Genomic DNA, 23,366 nt, shown 5'->3' with positions numbered 1-23,366 from the left:
TAAGATAAACGGCATTTCCGTGCGCTCTGGTTTCCGTCACGGTGTCTCGCTGCGCCAGAAGCAGTTTAGTCATGCTGGCCACATGACCCAGAAAGCTGTCTGGACAAACGCCAGCTCCCTCAGCCTAAAAGTGAGATGAGCGCCACAACCCCTTAACCATCCAGGGGTCCTTTACTTGGGGAGCACCCCACCAGTCCAGCACGGTAGGGCAAGTCAAAAGAAGCACCAGCACTTACCGCTTGTGGAAAAGCTGCAAGTCAGCAGGATGAAGAAGAACTCCCTTGTCGGGACCAGTTCTGCCACAGACCAGCTTTGGACCAAGGTACGACTTCCCAACAGCCTGTGGCACATACAACCCACTTGGGCTGGGAGGAGCCTTCTGAGAGATGCCATCAAGCTAGAGCAGCCCAATGGGAGGAAGAGGTGTGGCTAAGAATGCCCTTGATAGCTATACCTCTCCTGTTCCTTGATTGTTGTCATTCTCTTAGGGTTGAGGCCTGCTTAGTTGTTCTTTCTAGAGGCCATCTTATCTTGCTCACATCTCCAGAGTGCAAAAGAACCAAAGCAAAACGGCCATTTAGGGATTTTTATTTATTTATTTACAAAACAGGATAATAATAATAAAAAACCCAACCCACAAAATGCACAAAACAACCCCAAATACTGTTAAGAAGCAACAAGCTACGGATAAAGGTGAAATTATATATGCGTACCTCATTCCACCAGCATCCTCCCTTTTAACCTCTGTTCCCTCACAACTCCACTACAGTGGTACCTCTGGGTGCGAACGGGATCCATTCCGGAGCCCCATTTGCACCCTGAAGCGAACGCAACCCACCTCTGCGCAGGTCGCGATTTGCCACATCTGCGCATGCGTGACATCATTTTGAGCGTCTGCGCATGCACGAGCGGCAAACCCGGAACTAACGTGTTCCGTTACTTCCGGGTCGCCGCAGAGCGCAACCCAAAGCTACTTTAACCCGAGGTATGACTGTATGTCAAACATCCAAGTGGTTTCTATGCATAAACAGATACACAACACATGCAGCAAGTTAGAAATGGGCTTTCCCATCAGACAATGTACAGGTATAAACAAGTGGAGCAGAATAACAAAAGTAATGACAAATGATGTGAGTTGAGCGCAACTTTTCCAAATAGTTACCAAGACGTGGGGGGGAGAAGGGGCTTATGTAGCTCCAGCCAAATCTCTGGGAGACCACCAATGTACGCATGCACACACTGACAGGATTGAGAGCAGAACCTGGCCTTGTTGGGCAGTTGCCAAGACCTAGAAGTGTCCAAGCAGGACCCATGACAAATACCTGCCCTCGGTCCCCCTTAAAATACTTGTTTCTGGTCTTATTGTTCAAAACAGGCTAAGATGCTGGATCTAGAGGCCAGTTTAACTTTTGCACCATGCCCCACAGTCATCCCCAAATCTGGAGCTTGCCTGGCAGACACACATGCCCAAGACAAGCAAAGTTTTCCTCCTTCCCTGCGATTTCAAGTGTTCACAATGAAGACGTCTTTACCAGAGCTGGCTACGCTCGCTTGTGTTTCTTTTGTGTGAGAAGAGCCCATCTGAGAAGGATAAGTGCATTAAAACTGTTGGAATGGGGAGGCAACCTGTGGCCTTCCAGATGTTGAATCTGTCTGAGGTGACGAGTTGGGAGCCCAACAACATCTGGAAGGCCACAGGTTCCCCACCTCCTGTGCAGGCAGCTAGCGTTAAGATTATGAGAGACAAAAATTGGACCAAACTTGTCATGGCAGGGAAGCCCACAGTCTCAACATGTGCAATAACAGAATTAACAACCAGAAAATGGGAAGGGGAGAGCAGGGCCGCGGGGTAGAGAAGGGCTTCAGAACAAAGGTTGGAAGTTTTGTAACGACTGGAAGGGGGGAGATTGGAGGGACAATGGTTGTTCTCACCTAGGCATTTCAGCAAATCCAGCCAAGGTGACTCAGAGCAAGGGTGGGCAACCTGTGGCTCACTGTAACTTCCATCATGCCTGTGATGGTTGGGGATGATGGGAGTTGGGAGTCCAGCAGCTGGGAGGGCCACAGGATGCTCATCCCTGGTTAGACATTACAGTACAAGGTGTAAACTGAGTGGGTTAAAAGAATTTCACAGGCACTCCCTTATGTTTTGGAGTACAGTTCCCATCAGCCCCAGCTAGGAGGGCCAGAGATTATGAGAGTTTTAGTCTAGCAATACCAGGAGGGCCACAGGTTTCCCATCCCCAATTTAAAATGTTGCACCTGAGCACCATCGCTCAAAAACATGGCTCGTCCAAGTTCTCAGTACTTTTCTTTCTTTCGCTGCTAAATAAAATTTAAACATTTTAACATCAGCTTTGTTTTTGTACTACGAAAGGCAGGATTAATTCCGAAACGAGCTTATTAAGGAATTTTACGGAATAGTCAATAGAATTGTTAATGGTTGTTGTTATTAGTAGTAGTAAAAAAAACACCTTTAAAAACACACATTTGCTTTCCAAGTTATGTTTTGTAATCCACTCGAGTCTGGCAGTGAACTCTTTATTCTGCCAAACAGTGCTGAAGCAAGGTCTAGCCTTGGATGTCACGAAATGAACACTCAAGAGCCAAAATAATCAGAAAAATGTCGGGACTAAATCTTTTGGCATTATTACATCAAATTTCGGAATGGATAAGCTTATGGTTTGGGGAGATTTAAGGGCTAAATCATCTGTTTTGCTGTATGAAGAGTTTTGCAGGGTATTGTAATGGATTCTCCTGACAGCTGCAACTCCTGAGAGTTTAATTTCTTTCCTCAAGGTTATGGTAGAACCAATCCTAGCTCTGTGCAAGGAAAGGTTAGGTAGGAGAATCTCCATAGGCACGTTGCAGCCCTGAAGTGGAAAGTTTTGAATTTAAAGGGATGGATTCCATTGCCGCCCCCTATAAAATCTGGAACTCTGAGAAGGGGCGATTCGACTCCTAGGAATAGCGAGTCAGCTTGTCATAGTTGGGTCCGATGGTCCTACACAGAAACATCGATAGCGTCATGAGGGAGAGCTGTGGGAAGAGAGAGATCCAGTTAAAAGAGGGCTCACGTTGCTGCTCTGATACAACCACTGGCACCAATGGGGGGCAGCCCCAGCTGCATTTCGTGGGACATTGATCACCCAGAGGGTGGACCTCACAGGAAGCACCAGGGCAGCCTTCGCATTCTGGAGTTGCCTGGGCTTTTTAAAAACAGGTTTACGGAAGAAAGCAGAAGGCCATTATCTCTCCCCCCCCCCCCCGCCCCCATCTAGCTGGATAAGGAGGGAGGAGAATTTAAACTATCTACAGTGTTTGAAATCCCCCAGGTGCCACCTAGTGCGGGTCCAATTGCCACCACATGGAGACCTGATGATGCCAGGTTTGCGACTGACATCTCCATCTGGCTGGCCCTGCCAGCTTTCTTAAACAGGTCGCACAAAACAAATGAAATACCGTGAAAATCCCTGAAATGAGAAGTAACTGACTAGAAATATTATCTTGTGGAAATCAACTAAATAATAAAAATCAAAAAGCTTAAGGGGGAAAATTAGAAAAACCTAAAATAGAACAAAGCCTTAACAGGATGCCGGCTACAAACCTCGTTTCACTGAACTATTCAGTTTCCTCAGAAGGAAATAGAATTTTAAATGACCAAAATTCAAACAAGGGTAGAACCCCCAAAATTCTGACGTATTATAATCCTAGCTCGACCTAGGTAAAGCAAAACAGGTCAGCAGAAAAGCTTGTTTACTGCATTTATATCCCACCTTTTCCTCCAAATAGTACATGGTTCACCCCCTCCCATCTCAGTTAATCCCTACAATGACCCTGTGAGGAAAGCTAAGAGGCTGCGACCAGCCCAAGGTCATGGCTGAGTGGGAATTTGAACCTTGATCTCTCAGGTCTGATACTTTAACCATGACACCACACTGGCTTCCTAGATTCCTGCTACAGGCCAGCTCTATGAATTACCATATTTTTCACCCCATAGGACGCACCGGCCCATAGGACGCACCTAGTTTTTTGGGGGGGAAATAAAGAAAAAAAAAATTATTTCCCCCCCAGGTGCGGGGCTGGGGCGGGGGAAGCCCGAGCTAGCGTAGAGCTGCGCGAAAAGCAGCTGGGTGCAGGCAAGCTCTCCGCTAGCCGTGGGAGAGCCGCGCGACTTCGCGTGGCTCTCCCACGGCTAGCGGAGCGCTGCGCGAAGCCCGAAGCTTGGGGCGTGCTGAGCTCAGCGTGCCCCAAGCTTCTGGGTGCCGGCAAGCCCTCTGCTAGCCGTGGGAGAGCTGCATCTCCCACGGCTAGCGGATAGCTTCCTGAAGCCTGGAGAGCGAGAGGGGTTGGTGCGCACCGACCCCCCTCCCCTCGCTCTCCAGGCTTCAGGGACAGCCTGCATTCGCCCCATAGGATGCACACACATTTCCCCTTCATTTTTGGAGGGGAAAAAGTGCGTCCTATAGGGCGAAAAATACGGTAAGTAGGTAAATAAATATGGGGAAAGCAAAATATCACTTAAGAGAAGGATCTGAAATATTTTCCTTGGTGCCTGAATTTTTATTATTATTATGGGTTGTTTTATTTGATGCTTTGATGTGTTGTAAACCACTTTGAGTTTTTTTATTTAAAATATAAAGCAGTATAGAAATGAAATAAATAATAATAATAATAATAAATCCCACGGGTGGGGGTTGGAGAGGAAAGTCGCCCAAACATTCCATTGTGGCAGCCGTAACCCAAGTTTAAGGTGCCATTTGGCTATTGACTTATATATCTAAAAGCTTTTAACACTGTCTACAGATTATCCGGTGGGACGCAGGTGGCGCTGTGGGTTAAAGCCTCAGCGCCTAGGACTTGCCGATTGAAAGGTCGGCGGTTCGAATCCCTGCGGCGGGGTGCACTCCCGCTGCTTGGTCCCAGCGCCTGCCAACCTAGCAGTTCGAAAGCACCTCCGGGTGCAAGTAGATAAATAGGGACCGCTTACCAGCGGGAAGGTAAACGGCGTTTCCGTGTGCGGCTCTGGCTCTGGCTCTGGCCAGAGCAGCGATGTCACGCTGGCCACGTGACCCGGAAGTGTCTGTGGACAGCGCTGGCCCCTGGCCTCTTAAGTGAGATGGGCGCACAACCCCAGAGTCTGTCAAGACTGGCCCGTATGGGCAGGGGTACCTTTACCTTTACCTTTACAGATTATCCAGCAGAGGGAGGGTTCTTCTTTTTAAAGGTATGCTTTCATTTCTCCTTCCAGTAACCCCCAGGAGGAGGCAGGCAATCACAACACCCATTTTGCACGTGGAGAGGAAGTGCCTCACTCAGTGAGTTATTCGTGAAAGTGGCTGAACATGAGCTCGCATCTCCTGGCAAACAGTTTCTACACAGTTGCACAGTCCATTTCCCCTGCCAGAACTTGCACCTCAACTCAGGCCCATCTCAGCACAGGCTGAGGTAGGAGTTTCAGGATAAGCATCCGAGGCCCAGCAGCCCGCGGTTTATCTGTAGGAGCGTGCACGCACACACACACACACACACACACGCACACACACACACCGCGTGCGCTCCATACCCATGGCAATCCCAAGGCCAACACAATGCGGGGCTTGCCAGAACCGTCTCATTCTTGCAGTTAAAGCGCCATTCCTTAGGTAGAAGGATACAGTCCTTGGCCACCACATTTCCAAATGGTCTAATAGCCGAGGCACCCATGCACACACATCTACAGCACTCAGAAGGACATACAGCATCTGGAGTGGGCCACAGACCAGCATGGAAACATGCAACGCCTGACGTCGTAAGGATCACAAGACAATGCGTACAGAGCACTCTGAACATTCAGAAGCACTACACAAGTACTAATTATTTTGTTACCATCATGAAAAAAACACCCTGCTTTTCTTCTACTCTGGAAGGCAATGATGGTCTTGTGGTAGTGACAATAGGCATTGTTCTGCTACAGACCAAGTCTATTCAAAACATTCAGATTCGGTTTATGAAGCGGAAGCATGCTGGGTTCCGCCTTCATTTCAATCTGTGCACTTCGACCTGTAAAGCCCTAGTTGCCGTTCGTTCCAGATATGAATAGGCAGGCAGGCAATTATTCAGTGGTTCAAGCAGGGAAGCAGAGAGAGCACTTCAGGAACACAGGGCAGCTGCCTTGCACTGTACAGTCAGACGCTTGTCTCAGCATTTTCCACACACCAGCAGTGGGTCCCCAGGATTTAAAGGCCGGGATCTCTTAGTCCTACCTTGAGACCCTCTGCATGCAAAGCAGGTGAATGTGTTATCCTATATTGTTTTATTCTTTTGTTTTGCTTTTTTATTTTATTTGGAGCTTTGTGATATTTGGTGTGTGTTTTTTTACTTGCTCTTGCCTTGGCATTTCAAAGAGCTGCCGTGTCTAAATACTGGCTTCGGAATGGAAGGAACGCTGACAAGATCAGAATGGTGTGTGCATCTTAGAGGGAGCAGGGTGGGTTATCAGTAATAATTCTTCCCTCCCTAGAAATAACCACTCTGAACTCCCTCCTGTTGCGTTTTAGCTATATTTTGAAATTTTCTTTCTAGCCCCTCCACCACTTTCTCGTTCTCCTTCCCCTTCTCTCTTTCTTTCATGGAGGGTAGAGGCTTGGGCACTCTAAACACTTCCTCTTCTTGCTCTGAGGGGGCATCAAGGCTCCCCTTGCGAAGCAGCCTAGAGGGCAGGCACGTGGCAATTGACTGCGAGGAGGAAAAGAGGGAAAGGAGGCACCGATACACACAGATTTGCAGCAGCTAAATCCCTACCAGGCATGATCCTCTTCGCGCTGTGAAGAGGGGCCCTGCAGAAAAGGGTCGTCCGCTACGGCAAAGCGGAGACCCACTAAGAAAAACCACAGGCAGAGTGAGCCTGTGGCCGTGGGACTCGGCGGGCACCAGAAGCCCCCCCAGAAACGAGGAAGGAACCCCGTAAGGGGCTCCGGAGCGTGGAAGGGGGAGCGGTGCTGTGAGTTCATCGCTCTTTCTGCGGGAGTGAAGCCATGCGGCTGCTGCCGATGAGCGCCGACCTTTTTTCCTGGAACATCAGACTTCAAACTACAAACCCGTGAGTAGGGGATCTTAAAAATTTGGGACTAAAGTGACTGAAATTCGGCTAAAAGCGGGAGACGTAACCAGGAAGTCCGTCTCCTGACTGTGCTTAAAAGATCAAAGCAAAGACTTTGACAAGCTGGAAGCATTCAAAAAGGGCTGTAAAAAGCGTGGATTTTCGCGCAATAATTGAACTTTGTTTTTAATAATAATTGAAAAGAGACAATTTTGCTTTAATTTTGCTGGCTTTTGATTGGACCTTTCCTCTCCTTTGTGGATTTATAAACTGAGAAGCCCAAAGTCACGGACTGCCGGGGCAACAAAGAACTGTCAAATTGCTGAAATGTTTTTAACTCTGAAAGTGCTACATTTGAGCGCTACAGTTTAGTTACAAACTGGGGAACTGTATCTTGCACATCTTCAAAGACTTTGTTTTAACACTGAGGAAGCTCTACAAACCAAAAGAAATTTGAAGGCTCTCTTTAAATCTGTTTTTAACTGCTGGGATTTTAATGGTGGAACAGTCCTTTCTTTCTGCTGCAGCACAAATGCACTCCCCCTAGAGGACTTTGGATTTATAATTTTCTGGGAACTGTATTTTGTTTTGACTTTTTGCTGCCTTGTTGTTTACTCTTTGGAACTGTCTTTCCCACGGGACTGTATACAATTTAACCTTGGCACGTAGTCAGGATTGGAATGAGTGGCACAGGGAAAGCAAGATTGGCTAAAACGAAAGCTAAACAACTAGTACAAACAACTTTGACTTCTCAGCCACCCAGATCTTCTGTCCCAGCTGTTCTAGTACAAGAAGAGGTAGTTGCGCAAACTGCATCAAAGGATATGGCATCTGGAGAATCTGAAACAGTTTTAAATCAAATTTTGGAACAACTGGCAATTTTAAATAAAAAGGCGGATGAGCATTCGTCCAAAATTGACCAAGCAACAGCCACTATTAGCAAACTGACTGATCAAGTTGCTCAACATACACAAGCAATTGGGAATATTCAGGAAGCAACTGTGGAAAACCGTAAATTGGCTGAGGAAGCCAATCAGAAAGCAGAGGCAGCCAATCAGAAAGTTGATGCATTAAAAGTGGAGGTAAAGCCCTTGCACAAACAGATCAAGGAACAGCAGGTCTACCTGGCTATGACGGAACTGAAGAATAGGGAAAATAATCTTAGGTTGAGAGCTATCCCAGAACTCGAACAGGAAGATCTGATTGGTTATCTGACATCAGAAATTACAAAGTTCTGGGGTATAGAAGAAGATAAGGACTTTAAAATTGTAACTGCTTTTAGATTGGGAAGAGTGGTGAGGAAGGACAGATCCAGAGACTGTCTGATCATCTTGAGATCTAAGCAAGAGAGAGATAAAATATTAGGCCTTCATTTTGGAAAATCACTTGTTATTCAAGGCATCAAGGCAGAAATCTACAAAGATATCCCGAAACAACTTTTGGACCTTAGAGATACTTATATAGAATTAACAAGACTACTGAGAAGCAACTCAATTCCCTTTAGGTGGGAGTTCCCTCAAGGACTATCCTTCAACTTCAAAGGAAAGAAAGTTAAAATCAAAACAGCAGAGGATCAACAAAAGTTTTTGAACGACCATGAAGAGGACCTACAGAAAGGAACAACAGGATCAAGGACTATTTACAAAAACAATATAAGTTGTATGAATGTTAAGTATCTGCACGATTTAGAAAATCTCAGTTCCAGCAAATAGATTTTGTAAAATAGAAAATTAAGTTATAAGTAAGAAAAGGTCAAAATTTAAGGCAACAATATGTATAAATTTAAGGTATGAGTAAATGATAAAAATTATCTTAAATTTAGAAGTATAATATTTGGAAAGTACAAAATAAGGTATGAAACAAGGTAATAATTTGCTGATATTTTTAATATAAATAATACAGGGTAAAGGAGATGTGAGGAAGTCCAGTTAGTTATATATAAAAAAATTGTATTGAATGGTTGGTTTTTTTTCTTTTCCTTTTTTCTTTTTTATTTCTTTTTTTCTATATGGTTTTTTGGTGTATTTGTTTTGACTTTTTTGTGTACTATTTTTTGGTGAAGGGATCTTGTATGAAAATTTAATAAAATATTAAAAAAAAAAATAAAAAAAAATCCCTACCAGGCAGAGGAAAAGCTCAGCCTTCCCACTTCACCTGGAGTAATTACCTTGCCAGTACTCGAAGTAGATGTCCCTGTGCAGGCAACAGCAAAAGGGTTTAAAATAAGCAAAAAAATAAAAAATAAACAGAGAGGCAAAGGAGGTTTGGGAGAGTGCACTTGGGGAGGGAGCACAAGGAAAACATGCAATTCCTGGTGTGTGTGTGTGTTGCTTTGTGTAGCCAAACAAAACACTGCATTCACAGGCATGACTGGACACATGGCAGGGAGGTGCATGGGTCTCGAGAACCACAAAGCAACCTGCTTTTCCACATAACTGCAGCAGCCAACACACAAAACATGCAAGCAGGCCACAGCTGGCCTCAGCACCCCACTTGTCGGTGCCAGCAGGGCAGTCCACATGCCCTTACTGGGCAGGTGTTGATCACACAGCACACTATATAAAGGCCCAAACAGCTGAGACGGGAGTCTGCCAAGCCGCTGGAGGTGGCAGTGACGAAAGCCAGAAGGATGGCGGAGGCGAGGGTAGAAGGAGCTAAACACCCCATTCATTCATTCATTCATTCACTCACTCACTCACTCCTGGTCATATCCCACCTTTCCTTCAAGGAGCCCAAGGTGGTGCACATGGCTCTTTGGCTCCCCATTTTATCCTCCCAACCACCCTGTGAGGTGGGCTAAGAGTCAGTGACTGGTCTGAGGTCACCCAGTGAGCTTCATGGCTGAATGGGGATTTGAACCCTGGTCTCCCAGGTCGTAGTCCGACACACTAACCGCTACACCACACTGGATCTTGGATCCATGCCATGAAGCAATGCTGCACAGGTCTTCCAGATTCAAGGGCAACTCTGGTTCCCCTGTTGGTAGCGATGTTGTTAGAGGGCAGCTTAGGTAGTCCAAGCCCCTGGTGTTTTGTGGGAGGCCCTAGATCAAGTGCTCTTCTGTTGGCACCCCACCTGGTTTAGTTTTGTTTGTTTGTTAATGCTTATAGGGCAACTGGGGCACATCAACACACAGTTACAGGGAGGCCCCAGACACCCACCATCTTAATTTCCCAGAGACATCTATACAATCTGCATATGCAAGTTTTATGTAAATTACCTAGTAACACACTCGCTTGATAGATCAACCAGGCAAGCTCAGACTCCCCAAATCCCAAAGAGGTAACACTGTGCCCTCTCACTTAACACTGAAGCCTTGGCTGTGTGTGCCACATGTTCAGTGTTTTTCAGACCAGATAGTTGGCTTAGCAGCTATACTAGAAGCTGCAGTTTGCTTTCCCTAAAAATCTATAGAAACAGCAGAGCCAAGTGCAGTCCTCCAAAATGAGTTCTCTATAACCCACCCACCCCAAATTCTGCCTCCCCAACTTAGGAAGCCAGTCAGGAAGAACCCCTTCTCCCCAGAAAGACAAAAAACAAACAAAACCCTGTAATCTGAGAATTATGGGGAAGCACAGGCCAAGAATTCACCAAGGAATTCACAATGATTTCAATATGCTAGCTAGCAGTTTTGATGGCCAACACACACACAAGACCAAAATCATGCACAGGCCATACAAATAAAAGCCCACACAAATCGGATTTGGGCCGGAGGGGAAATGAGAAGCAAACAACAACAACAACACCACAATTCCAAATGTACACAGCTAATATACCAAGGCAGGCCCTTGAGCAAAACCACATCAGTGCATGCATACAAATACACTCTCATCTGCCACCTGCTGGGGAAGTAGAGGATTTCATGGGAGCCACCACTATGCAAGTCCCTGTGCTCTAGTGCGCTGATCATGATCATGCACAGCAGCTGCAGGAACTACAAGAAAGGTTTTAGGCTGAGGAGGGGAAAGGGCAGACCATCTCTCACCCACATAGCATAGTTCCACAGTCAACAGCACTTAGTGGTCCAGACTGGAGCAGCACTTACAGGCACCGCTTGTGGTTTTCCTCCACAGAGCACCAAGGTGGCAACACTGGTATACTTCCCCTTTTTGCTCAGCAACAGAAATACCCTCAGGTCTCTGTAGAAACTGCACCCACAGATAAGACCCTCCCCACCCTCGCTCGACCTGGGAGGCCAGGGAAGAAGCGGAGCTGCACCGCAACCTCCGCTACTATTGGCAATGCCAGCAGTTCTACTCCTTGCAGAGCTGCGGAGAACCGCAGCCACACCAACCTGCAGCAGCTCGCCCAGACCTCTTACCTCCATGAGCGCAATCCCAAGGCTGATCCCCACAATGGTGATGATGTTATTTGTGAGCCAGGTCTGGACGCTGTCCATGCAGCCCTACAATTGGACAAAGGCGTATTTGTTAAAAAAGGCTGCTTGCTTGCATGTGTGCGTGTTCCGAGAAGATAAGAGCTGTCAAGACCACCATTCCGCGTCCCAGACAGCAACCAGATGCATCCAAGAAGTCCAGGAGCATGGCAGCTAGGCAATAGCCTGCCACAAGTTCTGTATTCAACTATGCACTGCTTCTGAACATGGAGGTTCCATTTGGCTACAACGGCCAATTGCCACTCCAAGTCCTATCCTCCATGAACTTGCTTAATTACCCATTTAAGCCATCTAAACCGGTGGCCATTCCCAGCAGTGGTTGCCAACAAGGAAGGACTGGTGGGGGCAGATGTCCAGCCCCCACTCCCAGGAGATTGAAACAGAGGACCACCGGCCCCCACAGCAGAGCTGTCTTACTGCATTTTGAAGTAAGTGAAGTGAAAATGTTGCAATCTAAAAAGCAGCCCCCTTCTCCCACCCCACCACTGCCTGGTAAGACTATTATGTTCAGTCTAGCACGGTCAAAACTGCACCACTGTTACCCCACATTGCATGGGAGTGCATCCCATAAATTAACTACACAGTGTGCAGAAAAGTATTTCCTTTTGTCTGTTCCTGAATTGACTGCCAATTCCCCCCTCCCAGCACACATTTTTACATTGATTTTTAACAACCAATGTGCAGACAGAAAACAAAGAATCAAAAATTTAAACCATAAAGTATCGCAGCCTAGAAGGACAAAAGTACGAAAAGATAACAACACAGCTCCAAAGAGATAATAATAACATGTTAACTCACGCCAAGGTTCCCTTAATAAAGATTTATAAAAGTACTCTCAACTTCCAAGTTCCATCATTATTGTGAACAAAGGCTCTATATAGGCTTAACTGAGCCAGACATTTTGCATGTAGCATTTTAAACATGTGCCTCAATATTTATATAAGAAATAAAATCATATCATCTATTTCTATATGTCCTTCAAACTCTGCCCTTTAGGTCCTTTCAGTTTATGAGATACCTTTCCAAGGAAGGCAATTTGCCAAACCCTCAAATAGCAGAATCCTAATTATTAAGATAGGGGTTGCGAGTGGCGCTGCGGTCTAAACCACTGAGCCTAGGGCTTGCCAATCAGAAGGTTGACAGTTCGAATCCCTGCAACGGGGTGAGCTCCCGTTGCTCGGTCCCTGCTCCTGCCAACCTAGCAGTTCGAAAGCACGTCAAAGTGCAAGTAGATAAATAGGTACCGCTCTGGTGGGAAGGTGAATGCTCTGGTTCTCCAGAAGCGTCTTAGTCATGCTGGCCACATGACCCAGAAGCTGTATGCTGGCTCCCTCGGCCAGTAAAGCAAGATGAGCGCCACAACCCCAGAGTTGTCCGCAACTGGACCTAATGGTCAGGGGTCTCTTTACCTTTAATTATTAAGATTAAAGGTCTTCTAGGATTGCTGCCGATCCATTTCACTGGGTGACTTGGGAGTTCTAGAATTAACGGGGTGGGAAGAAAAAGCCTCTTTCTATCCACTTTCTCCAAGCTATGCAAGCCAAGCTCAGAGCACAACAAGGGTCGGATTCTGACCAGAGAAGGGTTGCAAGCTTCCTCTCCCCTCCCTTCGGCTACTCACCATCTCATAGACGGACCACGGTTGCCCGTAAGAGTTGCAGAAGCCTGCGATCTTTGGCCTGGTGGTGGGGGCAGCGGTGGTGCTGTTCCCTGGCTGGCCAGGCTGAGAGACGTTGCCGCGGCACGAGCAGGGGTAGAGGTGGTAAGAGGAGTTCTTTATTATGCTGTTCTCCATCCAGTCATTGGAGAGGATCCATCCGCAACACTGGAGCTGCAGGGAGGCAAAAGAGAGAGACCATGAGAAGAAGACCTGAGGGCTGGGAGGGAAAGCTACCCCAGGGCAGAGGAAGGGGGGCAATGGGGGCGGTCCACCCTGGGTGTCACCACCGAGCGGGTGACAAAATGGTGGGCGGCACTCACAACGGGGCCTGCAGCGCGCCAGCCTATCCCAAGGGCCATCTAGTCCAACCCCCTGCGATGCAGGAAACTCAGCTAAAGCATCCATTAGCCATCCAACCTCTGCTTAAAAACCTCCAAGGAGGGAAAGTCCACAACCTCCCGAGGGAGACCGTTCCACTTTTTTTTTTTAAAATGATATTTATTAAAGTTTTAAGTAAACACATATAAACACAAACACAAGCAACAATAAAAACATGCATAAACCAAAAACAAAAACAAAAACAAGTATAAATTCAAACCTTATTTTCTAAAACTAATTTCACCGACCTCCTCACACCTCCCCCTTCTGTATCCTAATCTCATTTATTTTATCAGCAAATCCATTCCCATTTTTCCCATAGTTTTTAATAGTTCTTTTTTCCTTAATCAACGCCCCTGCAAACCACTAATTTTTAAACCCATATCTTTTTAGCCTTCATTAATTTTATAATATTTATTAAGGTAGTCTTTAAACTTCTTCCAGTCTTCTTCCACTGTCTCTTTGTCCTGGTCTCGGATTCTGCCGGTCATCTCTGCCAGCCGAGGGAGACCGTTCCACTGTCAAACAGCTCTTAACAGTCAGAAAGTTCATCCTAAATCTTAGAATCTCCTTTCTTGTAACTTGAAGCCATTTGTTCGAGACCTACCCTCCAGAGCAGGAGAAAACAAGCTTGTTCCATCCTCCATGTGACAGCCCTTGAGATATTTGAAGCTGGCTATCCTATCTCCTCTTTTCCAGGCTAAACATACCCAGCTCCTTCAACCGTTCCTCATTAGGCTTGGCATGAGTTTCAATCTGGTTTTTAGCCCATTGCTTTGTTGATTTTTAATCATTTTTGTAATGTTTCAAATAATTTTTAACTCTGATAATCTTGTTTTATTCTTTTAGTAAATTGCTTTGGGTGCTTTTTTTTTTTTTACACAACTGAGCAGTACATTAATTTTGCTAAATTAATTACCGTATTTTTCTGTGTATAAGACTAGGTTTTTCCCCTAAAAAATAATATCAAAAATTAGGGGGACGTCTTATACATGGATATATCTCCCCCCATTTTCTTAAATCTGAGTCCCCAAAGATAGGGGGCAGCTTATACATGGGGGCGTCTTATAGATGGACAAATATGGTAAATAACCAAAGAAAGCCACCCATGAACATGGCAGGAGGAATCAAAAAGGCAGAGAAAACTTGGGTGGGCATTTCTTCTTGAGGAAAGTATCTTACCTCCATCTGCACATAATCCCAGCTCTCCTCCTCATCCGTGGACGGATTATATGTCCCATAGTGCTCAATTATTTCTGTGACATAGTCACCAACCTTTGTGTTGAGCTGCATGGGAACAAAATTAAAGTTAAAAAGTCGGCTCTCCGACAGCAGCAACAGGCATTAGGGTGCTCTTATTCTCTGTGTGCCCTATAGCAAATTTCTTATAGTGTCTTCTTGGGTTGGCATGACCCCCCCCCCAAAGGAATGCTGGCTGTTTCCTTACCAGCTGCCCAGATACAGGCAGGGGGGAAATGAAGCCCCTGTAAACAAGGTTGAAAAATTGTGGTGCCCGGTTCCCCCTGGGTTCTTGAAAACCAAACAGAGGTGACGTACTCTTCTTGAGTGGCACGCCTTCTCTGAATCTACACTTGCCCCACAAACTCCTAAACAGAAGTACATGTGAGAGCATTGGGTTTTCCTGTTTACTACAGTGGTACCTCAGGTTACAGATGCTTCAGGTTAGAAACGCTTCCGCTAACCCAGAAATAGTACCTCGGGTTAAGAACTTTACTTCAGAATGAGAACAGAAATTGTGCGGCGGCGGGGTGGCGGCGGTGGGAGGCCCCATTAGCTAAAGTGGTACCTCAGGTTAAGAACAGTTTCAGGTTAAGAACGGACCTCTGGAACGAATTAAGTTCTTAACCCAAGGTACCACTATATAGGAGCTGGCTCGTTGCACAGAGCTTAATAGCTGGCCCTCGCGTCAATCACACAGCCATTCCTCCTCCTTCCAGGATAATTTAATTTAGAGAAAACTCTGCCAAATAAATGGCCTAGAAATGCTTTTTTAAAAACATAGAGCCTGCCTGAAAGCGTAGAAGGGTGGGTTTAAGAATCTACAATGGAGCCAGAGCCTGAGGCTCAAGGGTGGGGAAAAGCAAGAGTTCACCACCCAGCCAAAAGAGAGAAGAGATCAAAAGCGCACCCACGGCAGGAGGGAGAGCTTTCACCCTGCTCTCCCCTGCGTGTGAGTCACAAGCACTTGGAGAGGGAAAGGGAGATCAAAGGGCATGAGCAGCCCTCTCTCGCGTGCCCCGCTTGTGCTTTCCTCCACTCAGGCAAGGAAACCGAGGCTCAGTCGACAGCACACGCAAAAAGAACGAGGCGGCGGATTTATAAGGGGGTAGAATGAAATTTTCCACTTCAGACAACGGCGGGGGAATCTTTGAAACGTTTTCCCCTGTGTCAAACAAAACTCTCTCTGTGAGTGGAAAAACCAGCACACAGGAAGTGAGTGGAGCTAGAACCCATTCTCTCCAATGTGCTAAGTCATATACTTTCGGGGAAACTATTATGCACAAGGTGCTGCCCACCCCCACCCCCCAGCAAGCTGAGACAGTATGGTTGCTTCTGTCACCTCTGCACTTTATCACCTCGTTCCACTGTGTGTGTAGACCAGACAGGAGGCCCCATACACACCACACGTTTACAGCACACATTTGCTTTCCCCCCCCCCCGCCGTCTGCCCCCCAAAGAATCCTGGGAGATATAGTTTGCTCGGGGTGCTGGGTTTCGTAGCTCTGGGAAGGGTAAGCTACAGTTGTCATAATTCTTGGGTTTGGCCTGTGTGCCTTAAACGTATTACGTGTATCCAGCCTTGCGATAAAAGCGTGGCGAGAGAAATGGAGAGATAGATAATCTGATGTTTTTATTTGGACCACAGTGGGGGAAAGGGCAGCCCCGCACTGACTCTCCCATAAGACACGCAGGTTTCACATTTTATCCAAGTGCCACTCACCGTTTTGCTCTGCGAATATACCAAGATTCCAATGATGATCTGGGCCAGGAAGAGAAGGAGCAGGAAGGCAAAGTACTGGTGGGGCACAGAGAACAAGAGAGGCCAGTGAGACTCAGCCAACGTCCCACCACAGCCAGGTGAGCTACTGCAAGTCTCTCTCTCACAGGAGGAGAAGACTGGATGCCAGCTGAGATGGTGGTTCCTCTCACCTCCCCACAAACACTTTCTATGCCTGCAGCTCCAGGGATTCCTTCCTGACTGCTGCTTTTTACTCTGTGTCTCCCCTTGCTTTCCACAGGTACAGAATCTACCCCACAAGGGAGGCCCAGCCCCTGGATGTTTCTCCATGAGGTGGACAACCTGTTACTTCTAGGCAGGGTCCTGCCCCCTCGGCACGGTCCGTGGGGCTTCAGGGTTCCCAGCATGCTGTGTCTGCTGCCTGGCTGTTTGTTGGGCCGCTATTCACGACGCAGGACCCTTTCCTGCTGTAGTGACTGGCTGGCATTCAAAAGAAAACACGAGCCTTCCCTTCTTGGGATATCTTCCATCTTAGATGCTGATCAATAAAGGCTACAAATTTTCTTTGCTGCTATGGGGTGGCTGGTAGGCAGCCCTTCCCCCTTTTCCAGCAGCGCCACCCACCCAAATAATTTCCCTTGCCTCTTTCTGCACCTCTTCCAGCTCTACACTATTCTTTTTTGAGGTGGTGGGGTCAGAACTGTACACAGTATTCCAAATGCAGCAACACACCACAGATTTATATAACATTGGGAAGCTACTGGCAGCTTTATTTTCAGTCCCTCTTCCAGTCACTCCCAAGAGTGGGATTTGTCTTTTGCCACTGCCACCACATGTGCGTTCTTGACCCACCCGGTCCTGCTTCCAGAAAAGGCCTGCCAACTCCCAGCAGGCCTTGCTTTTAACTCCTTATGCCTGAGTTCCTTTTCTTGGTCCCCCCCCCCCTCTCTCTGCACATACTTACACATCCTAGCATACACTTGATTTCCTTGAGGGAACCCAGGCAACCAAGGAATCCCATCCACATGGTGAGGATGCCGACCCCACAGAAAATATAGGACCAGATCTTGAGGGCATAATACGCCGACCCTGGAGAGGGAGTTAATAGGTAAAACATCAGTACGGCTTGTCTTGACAGGAAACTCAAGAGGCCAGAGATGGCAGAGAATATTTTTAGGAAGAAAAGCTGCCTTATGCGGAGTCAGACCACTGGTCCATTGTCTGCACCAGGGTTTCCCAAACATGGGTCTCCAGCTGTTTTCGGACTACAGTTCCCATCATCCCTGACCACTGGTCCTGCTAGCTAGGGTTGATGGGAGTTGTAGTCCTAAAGCAGCTGGAGACCCAAGTTTGGGAAACCCTGGTCTACAATGACTAGCAGTGGCTGCCCAGGGTTTCAGACAAGAATCTCTCCTACGTGGAGATGCCAGGGGGTTGAATCTGGGACCTTCCGCACTCAAGGCAAATTCTCCACCACTGAACTACAGTCCTTCCCCCAATTTTGTTAAAAGCCTACTTCTCTCCAGCAACCTGACTGGAAATTTCCCCTGGTATAAGGGTTCGGTGAAACAACAGGTGCTTATGGGAGGATGTTCTAAGGGGCTGAAATGCTACACATGAGCTGCCATGAGCTACCCCACAGCCTTTTCTCTGCAAAACCCAAAGCGTAGATGCAGGAGAAAGCAAGACCAATATGATGCCAAGGTGGGGGAAAGCGCTGGTAGACAGCTGTAAGGAAAGGTCTGTTTTTTGTTCTCCTAGAATTTCCCCAGTGGGATTAGTGGGTGGGGTGCAGTGTCAGTTGGGACGGAGGAATATTAGCAACCCAGGAAGGAGAAGGGAAAGACGAGTATGCGAAACAGGACTGAGAGCCCCCCACCCACATCTATGCTGACCAGACTCACCTAGGACAGCCGCAAAACTGTCCCGGTCAAAAAGTAGCCATAAGCCAAAGCTAAACAGAAGTCCTCCGAGGAGCTGAAAGAAACAAGAAGTGGGGGGAAAGTTATAAATCTATGTTCCTACATATTGCTTCCAAGTTTCTTTAAATCTTTCCTCACCCTCCATCAATGGGCTTCTCAAAGGGCAAACGGGAATCATACTGATGGGCCCATCTAGCCTGGCATCAGGCCTGCCCCCCCACCCCACCCCCAAAAAAGGTACTCACAAAGAAGAAGAAATTGAAGAGGAAAAGGAAGTACTTTGTGACAGCGATGCAACCTTTGCGGGACATTGTGTCGTCCTGTGGGGAAGGAGAAGAGTGTCAAGGGGAGAGACAAAATACAAATCCAGTTTGGATTGTTTTTGGCAGGGCCCATTTCCCTCCCAGCCTCCTCATGCTCCCATGTTTGTTATCTCCACACCAATCCTCAAGGAAGGTTATTTCGTTTGGGTTCTTTAATTTTCCTTTTTTGAAAAAGGAGCTCTGAGTTGCGACCTCTCCCGTAACTTAGAATCCTAAGTGATGAAATCATAACAGCGGCTCACTCGGTTGCTGGGGAAACGTTGGCTGTCATCTTGGGGTTGCCTGCTCCATTCCAGGCCTTGCTGGTTGAGGTGGGGGAAAGGAAGGAGTAAACAGAGAGGATGGAGGCCTCTCCTCCACACCCTAACCCTGATCCAGGCCTCACTGATAACACCCATTGCGGCTGACAACTGGTTCCATGTGATAAAACAGTCCCACCCATTCTTCCATTGGGTTACCAGTTGTTTAGCCTGCTATGCCTTTAAAAACAGTTTGAGGGATGGATAATCTTTATTTCCACATTGTAGGAAGCTTTATCGGCACATCGAAAGCTGCTGTTGGAAGGCCCAATTTTTTTTTATTTTCTGGTCAGTTGGAACGCCTATCCACCAGACACACACACACACACACACACACACACTCTCTCTCTCCAAAACCACACTGTTTCCATCTGGCTGCAAGAACTGAGCCTGCACTGTCTCTAAGTGGCCTGCATTGTCTCTGAAGCTATGACCACAGCCTCACAGCAGCTGAGTCCAACATGAGGAACCGTTCTTAGGTTTATCAAATAAGCAGGTAGACAGCAGGAATAGAGAATGCAGAGGGACAACCATCCACTGCGGCAAGTCTATAGGACAGGCACCATTTAACTTCCCAAATTAAGTTGCTTTGCAAGTTTCAAGCTACATTCTCAGAAGCAGAAGTTCTCATTAAAGATAGCTATACAGATCCACAGACAGAGATAGATTAGAATTTACCAGCAGCAAACTCATTCTCTGAGTGTGGATCCTTATATAGCTAAACAGCAACACCCACACCAAGTTTTACAGAAGTACCCCCAAAAAGTGGATTGAGGGGGCGCTACAAAACAGCCCACTGAGGGCTGAACATGCTCAGTGGTTATGGAATGCTGACTGATAGTTCAGGGACTTGGAAAACCAGGTGTAAGGGAGATTGGAATGGAGTGTCGTGGGAAAGGTCAGGGCTGGCTGGTTGGCTGGAACTCGGAACAGTAGCACTCTAGCCTACAACATTTTGCTGTGGGTCCCACCCATATTACTGAATACAAGTTGTCAGGGAGCAGCAGCCAGGGAAGGCTTCGTGCCCTGTGTGTGGCCTTACTGAAGGCATCTTGTTGGCCCCTATAATAAGGCAAGATGTTGAAGGAGATGAACTTTTGCTCAGGGCCAACAAGGATCTGTTCATGTTCAGACATGCGGCTGGGCAACAGGGGTTGCTCAGGTGATGGAAGAAAATGCACTCTACCCATGGCCAGAGGCATTCTCACTGTACGTCACATGTTCCCACTACCCTCAGAAAGATCCTTCAGAACTGAGACTTGCTAGCAGGACAGATGATATCATCTCAGAGCAGACCAGAAGAGGAAGTGGTCATTTCTGAAGGTGCGGTGCATCAGAGATTCTCAGAAAGAGACAGGCTCACTTCCTGGGCTCCTTAGGCAACTGATTCTTATAATCTCTCTCACAAATCTCTGTCTTCTTGCGTGCAAGACCCACAGACTCACTCCTCTGCCTTTCCATTGTCTGAGCTAATAACTCACATCTGCAGCAGTGCCAGTTCACACACACATCTATATGCCACCTTCATTTGTGAAAACACAGGCCTCTGTCACATCTGCTCATTCACACCCTGTTTCAGCAAGACGGTTCAAGCTCCACTCATCATTGTTATGCATACAGAAGTATGCGCAATCCAGATCACTTATGTAAGCTGTCCATGACACATTTACACTCATGGGAACGTCTCGAGTTGCACAAGAGCTTTTCAGATTCCGTGTTCAAGGGAGCTCTCTCATATGTGCAACCAGTGTCTGGCCTCTTGGACCTTAAAGAGCACACCAGCCTTCACCTCCATGGGTGTTTTGCACAAGGGCACTTTTAAATACTTTGCGCACACCAGACAGACATGCGTTTTGACAAGGACAGGCGTTTTTGCCGGGTTTCCTCAATATACAGTCAGTAGCAAAATGACATATTAAACCACAAATCAACAAGTCATGATCCTCTTTGTCAAAGTCCCTTGGGTCCACACATACTGTCCACCTCTGCCTCGTTTTTACACGAACAGTCCTCTCTTCTTCTGCCAAACAGGCTTTTTAGTCTAAACTGGTTTCATCCCTCACAGTGACACTGAGAACGCCCCCCCCATCACTGACTCTGAGGCCTTGAAACATATCACACCCCAAGATTCCCTCTCAACTTCTGCCCCATAAGCAGCCCACTTGCATCTCCAGCCAAGCCCACCCCATCACTTGCCCTATAGTTGACTCACTCAAAAATTAACCCCACGCTCTACAATCAAGGATGTTATTCGAGGACCGAGTTTGGATCTCTGAGCTATGAGCCAACAGTCCCAACCCCAGATGTTTTCTTTAAAAACGCCCTTATTCGCTTTTATTCCCTATCCTCTCCATCTCCTACTGACCTCTTAACCCTACAATGTTCTGCCCTGGGACTTCTCAGCGTTCATTAAAACCCGATCTAGGAATGGCTCACCTTTCTGTATCACTCAGGCAGCCTTTTGCCTCTTCTTTCTGCTTTGCTGCTATCTCAACCTCTCGCTCCGCTCCCCGCAACCACCTAATAATTCGCCTTCTTTTGACGGTCCAAAGTTTCCAAACTTCGCTCATCCACCCAAAGGGGCCCACCTCCCTCATTTGCGCCTCGCGTTTCTGATTGGCTGCCTGGGGAGCAAAGGAGGCGGGGCTTGTATATTAACAATTAATAGATTCCAGCGTTCCACCCACAGCCGCCAGTTTCCAGCCACCCTCCCCCTCCCTCTTTTGTTGCGGGCTGCCTTTTTTTTTTTTTTTAAGGTGGTGCCGCTTCTCAAGGGGTATTTGGTTTCATGACGTTTATCCTCTGCGCCCTCCACATGCCGAAAGTGGCACAAGCACAGCGCAAGTTGTCCTGATCATACGTACGGCTTTTGCAGGGAAGCCACACACAAAAATCCCCAACCCAATTAGGCCAGTAAAAACATCCAAAACCAGGGGTTCAAGGCACCATGCCTCGCATCTCCGCGCGTTAATTTATATTGAGAAATAATACTAGAGTCACAGCTCAAACCAATTTCCGCGCATTGCATGGCGAAAATTATAGATCCAGCATTTTTGGGGGACAGATCCATCGTACAGGGGGAGGGCTCTACTTGGTTTTCACATGGGGACGCCCAAATCTACCAGCAAGTTAATTGCTCCTCAAGTCACTGTCCACGCTGAATAAAGACCCAGGGCTCTGCAGGGTTGCAGCAACTTTCTCCACTTCCCAAAGACGCTTCCTCGTGATCGTAGTTTTCACATGGAGACATTCCAGATCCACTGCGGAGCTACCAGGCTATCAGCTCACAACACCCAAAGTAAATAAACCTTTGCTTTGTGGCACTGCTGTGGTACAGAAACCTGAATCTGAAGCATGGACACACTTTTTTTTCTAAAGAGAGATTTGGGGCTTTTCCCACTCTTCATGAGTTGCAGACAAATAGGGATTCCATCAATGACACCATTGACCATAACATCCTTCTGGACCGTCTAGAGGGGCTGGGAGCTGGGGGCACTGTTATACAGCCCACAGAATGTCTCGCCAGAGTAGTGCATGCTCTAGTTATCTCCCGCAGACTACTCCGGATTACTGCAATGCGCTCTACATGGGGCTACCTTTGAAGGTGACCCAGAAACTGCAATTAATCCAGAATGCGGCAGCTAGACTGGTGACTGGGAGTGGCCACTGGGACCACATAACACCAGTCCTGAGAGATCTGCATTGGCTCCCAGTTACGTTTCCGAGCACAATTCAAAATGTTGGTGCTGACCTTTAAAGCCCTAAACAGCCTCGGTCCTGTATACCTGAAGGATCGTCTCCACCCCCATCGTTCAGCCCGGACACTGAGGTCCAGCACTGAGGGCCTTCTGGTGGTTCCCTCATTGCAAGAAGTGAGGTTACAGGGAACAAGATAGAGGGCCTTCTTGGTAGTGGTGCCCACACTGTGGAACGCCCTCCCATCAGATGTCAAGGAAATAAGCAGCTATCTTATTTTTAAAAGACATCTGAAAGCAGCCCTGTTTAGGGAAGTTTTTAATATTTAATGCTGTATTGTTTTTAACACTCGATTGGGAGCCACCCAGAGTGGCTGGGGTATAAATCATCATCATCATCATCATCATCATCATCACCACCATCTTATTGCTGTTAACCTGTAAGCCTCCATTCAGTTTGATAGTACTAATCACCATTCATTTTGATAGTACTGATAATGACCACCAGCAGCAGCAGCACAGAGCATGGTACAAAAGAAGGGATGTTAGAGAAAATTCAAAATTTAAATTTAAATGCAAAATTTAAACACCCAAGAGATGAGCTGTGGTTTTGAGCTCATTCAGCCTACGTG

At 47.1% G+C, this 23,366-nt stretch overlaps 1 protein-coding gene across 1 annotated transcript; it reads right to left on the bottom strand.

Moving 5' to 3' along the window:
* Positions 1-572: 572 nt before the first annotated feature.
* On the bottom strand, positions 573-21,633 carry CD37 (CD37 molecule). The gene is made up of 9 exons (XM_079950573.1): positions 21,476-21,633; positions 18,663-18,737; positions 18,400-18,472; positions 17,460-17,584; positions 16,478-16,552; positions 14,698-14,802; positions 13,099-13,308; positions 11,403-11,486; positions 573-3,039 (listed from the first exon to the last, which is right to left on the bottom strand). The coding sequence occupies exons 2-9, from the start codon at positions 18,726-18,728 to the stop codon at positions 2,962-2,964; spliced, it is 816 nt and encodes a 271-aa protein (XP_079806699.1). The 5' UTR covers positions 18,729-18,737; positions 21,476-21,633; the 3' UTR covers positions 573-2,961.
* Positions 21,634-23,366: the final 1,733 nt, after the last annotated feature.

Source organism: Podarcis cretensis, assembly GCF_951804945.1.
Source record: "Podarcis cretensis genome assembly, chromosome: 13".
NCBI classification, from domain to species: Eukaryota; Metazoa; Chordata; class Lepidosauria; order Squamata; family Lacertidae; genus Podarcis; species Podarcis cretensis.
The sequence above is the reverse complement of the archived record's forward strand: the minus strand, read 5'-3'. Positions and strand labels throughout refer to the sequence as shown.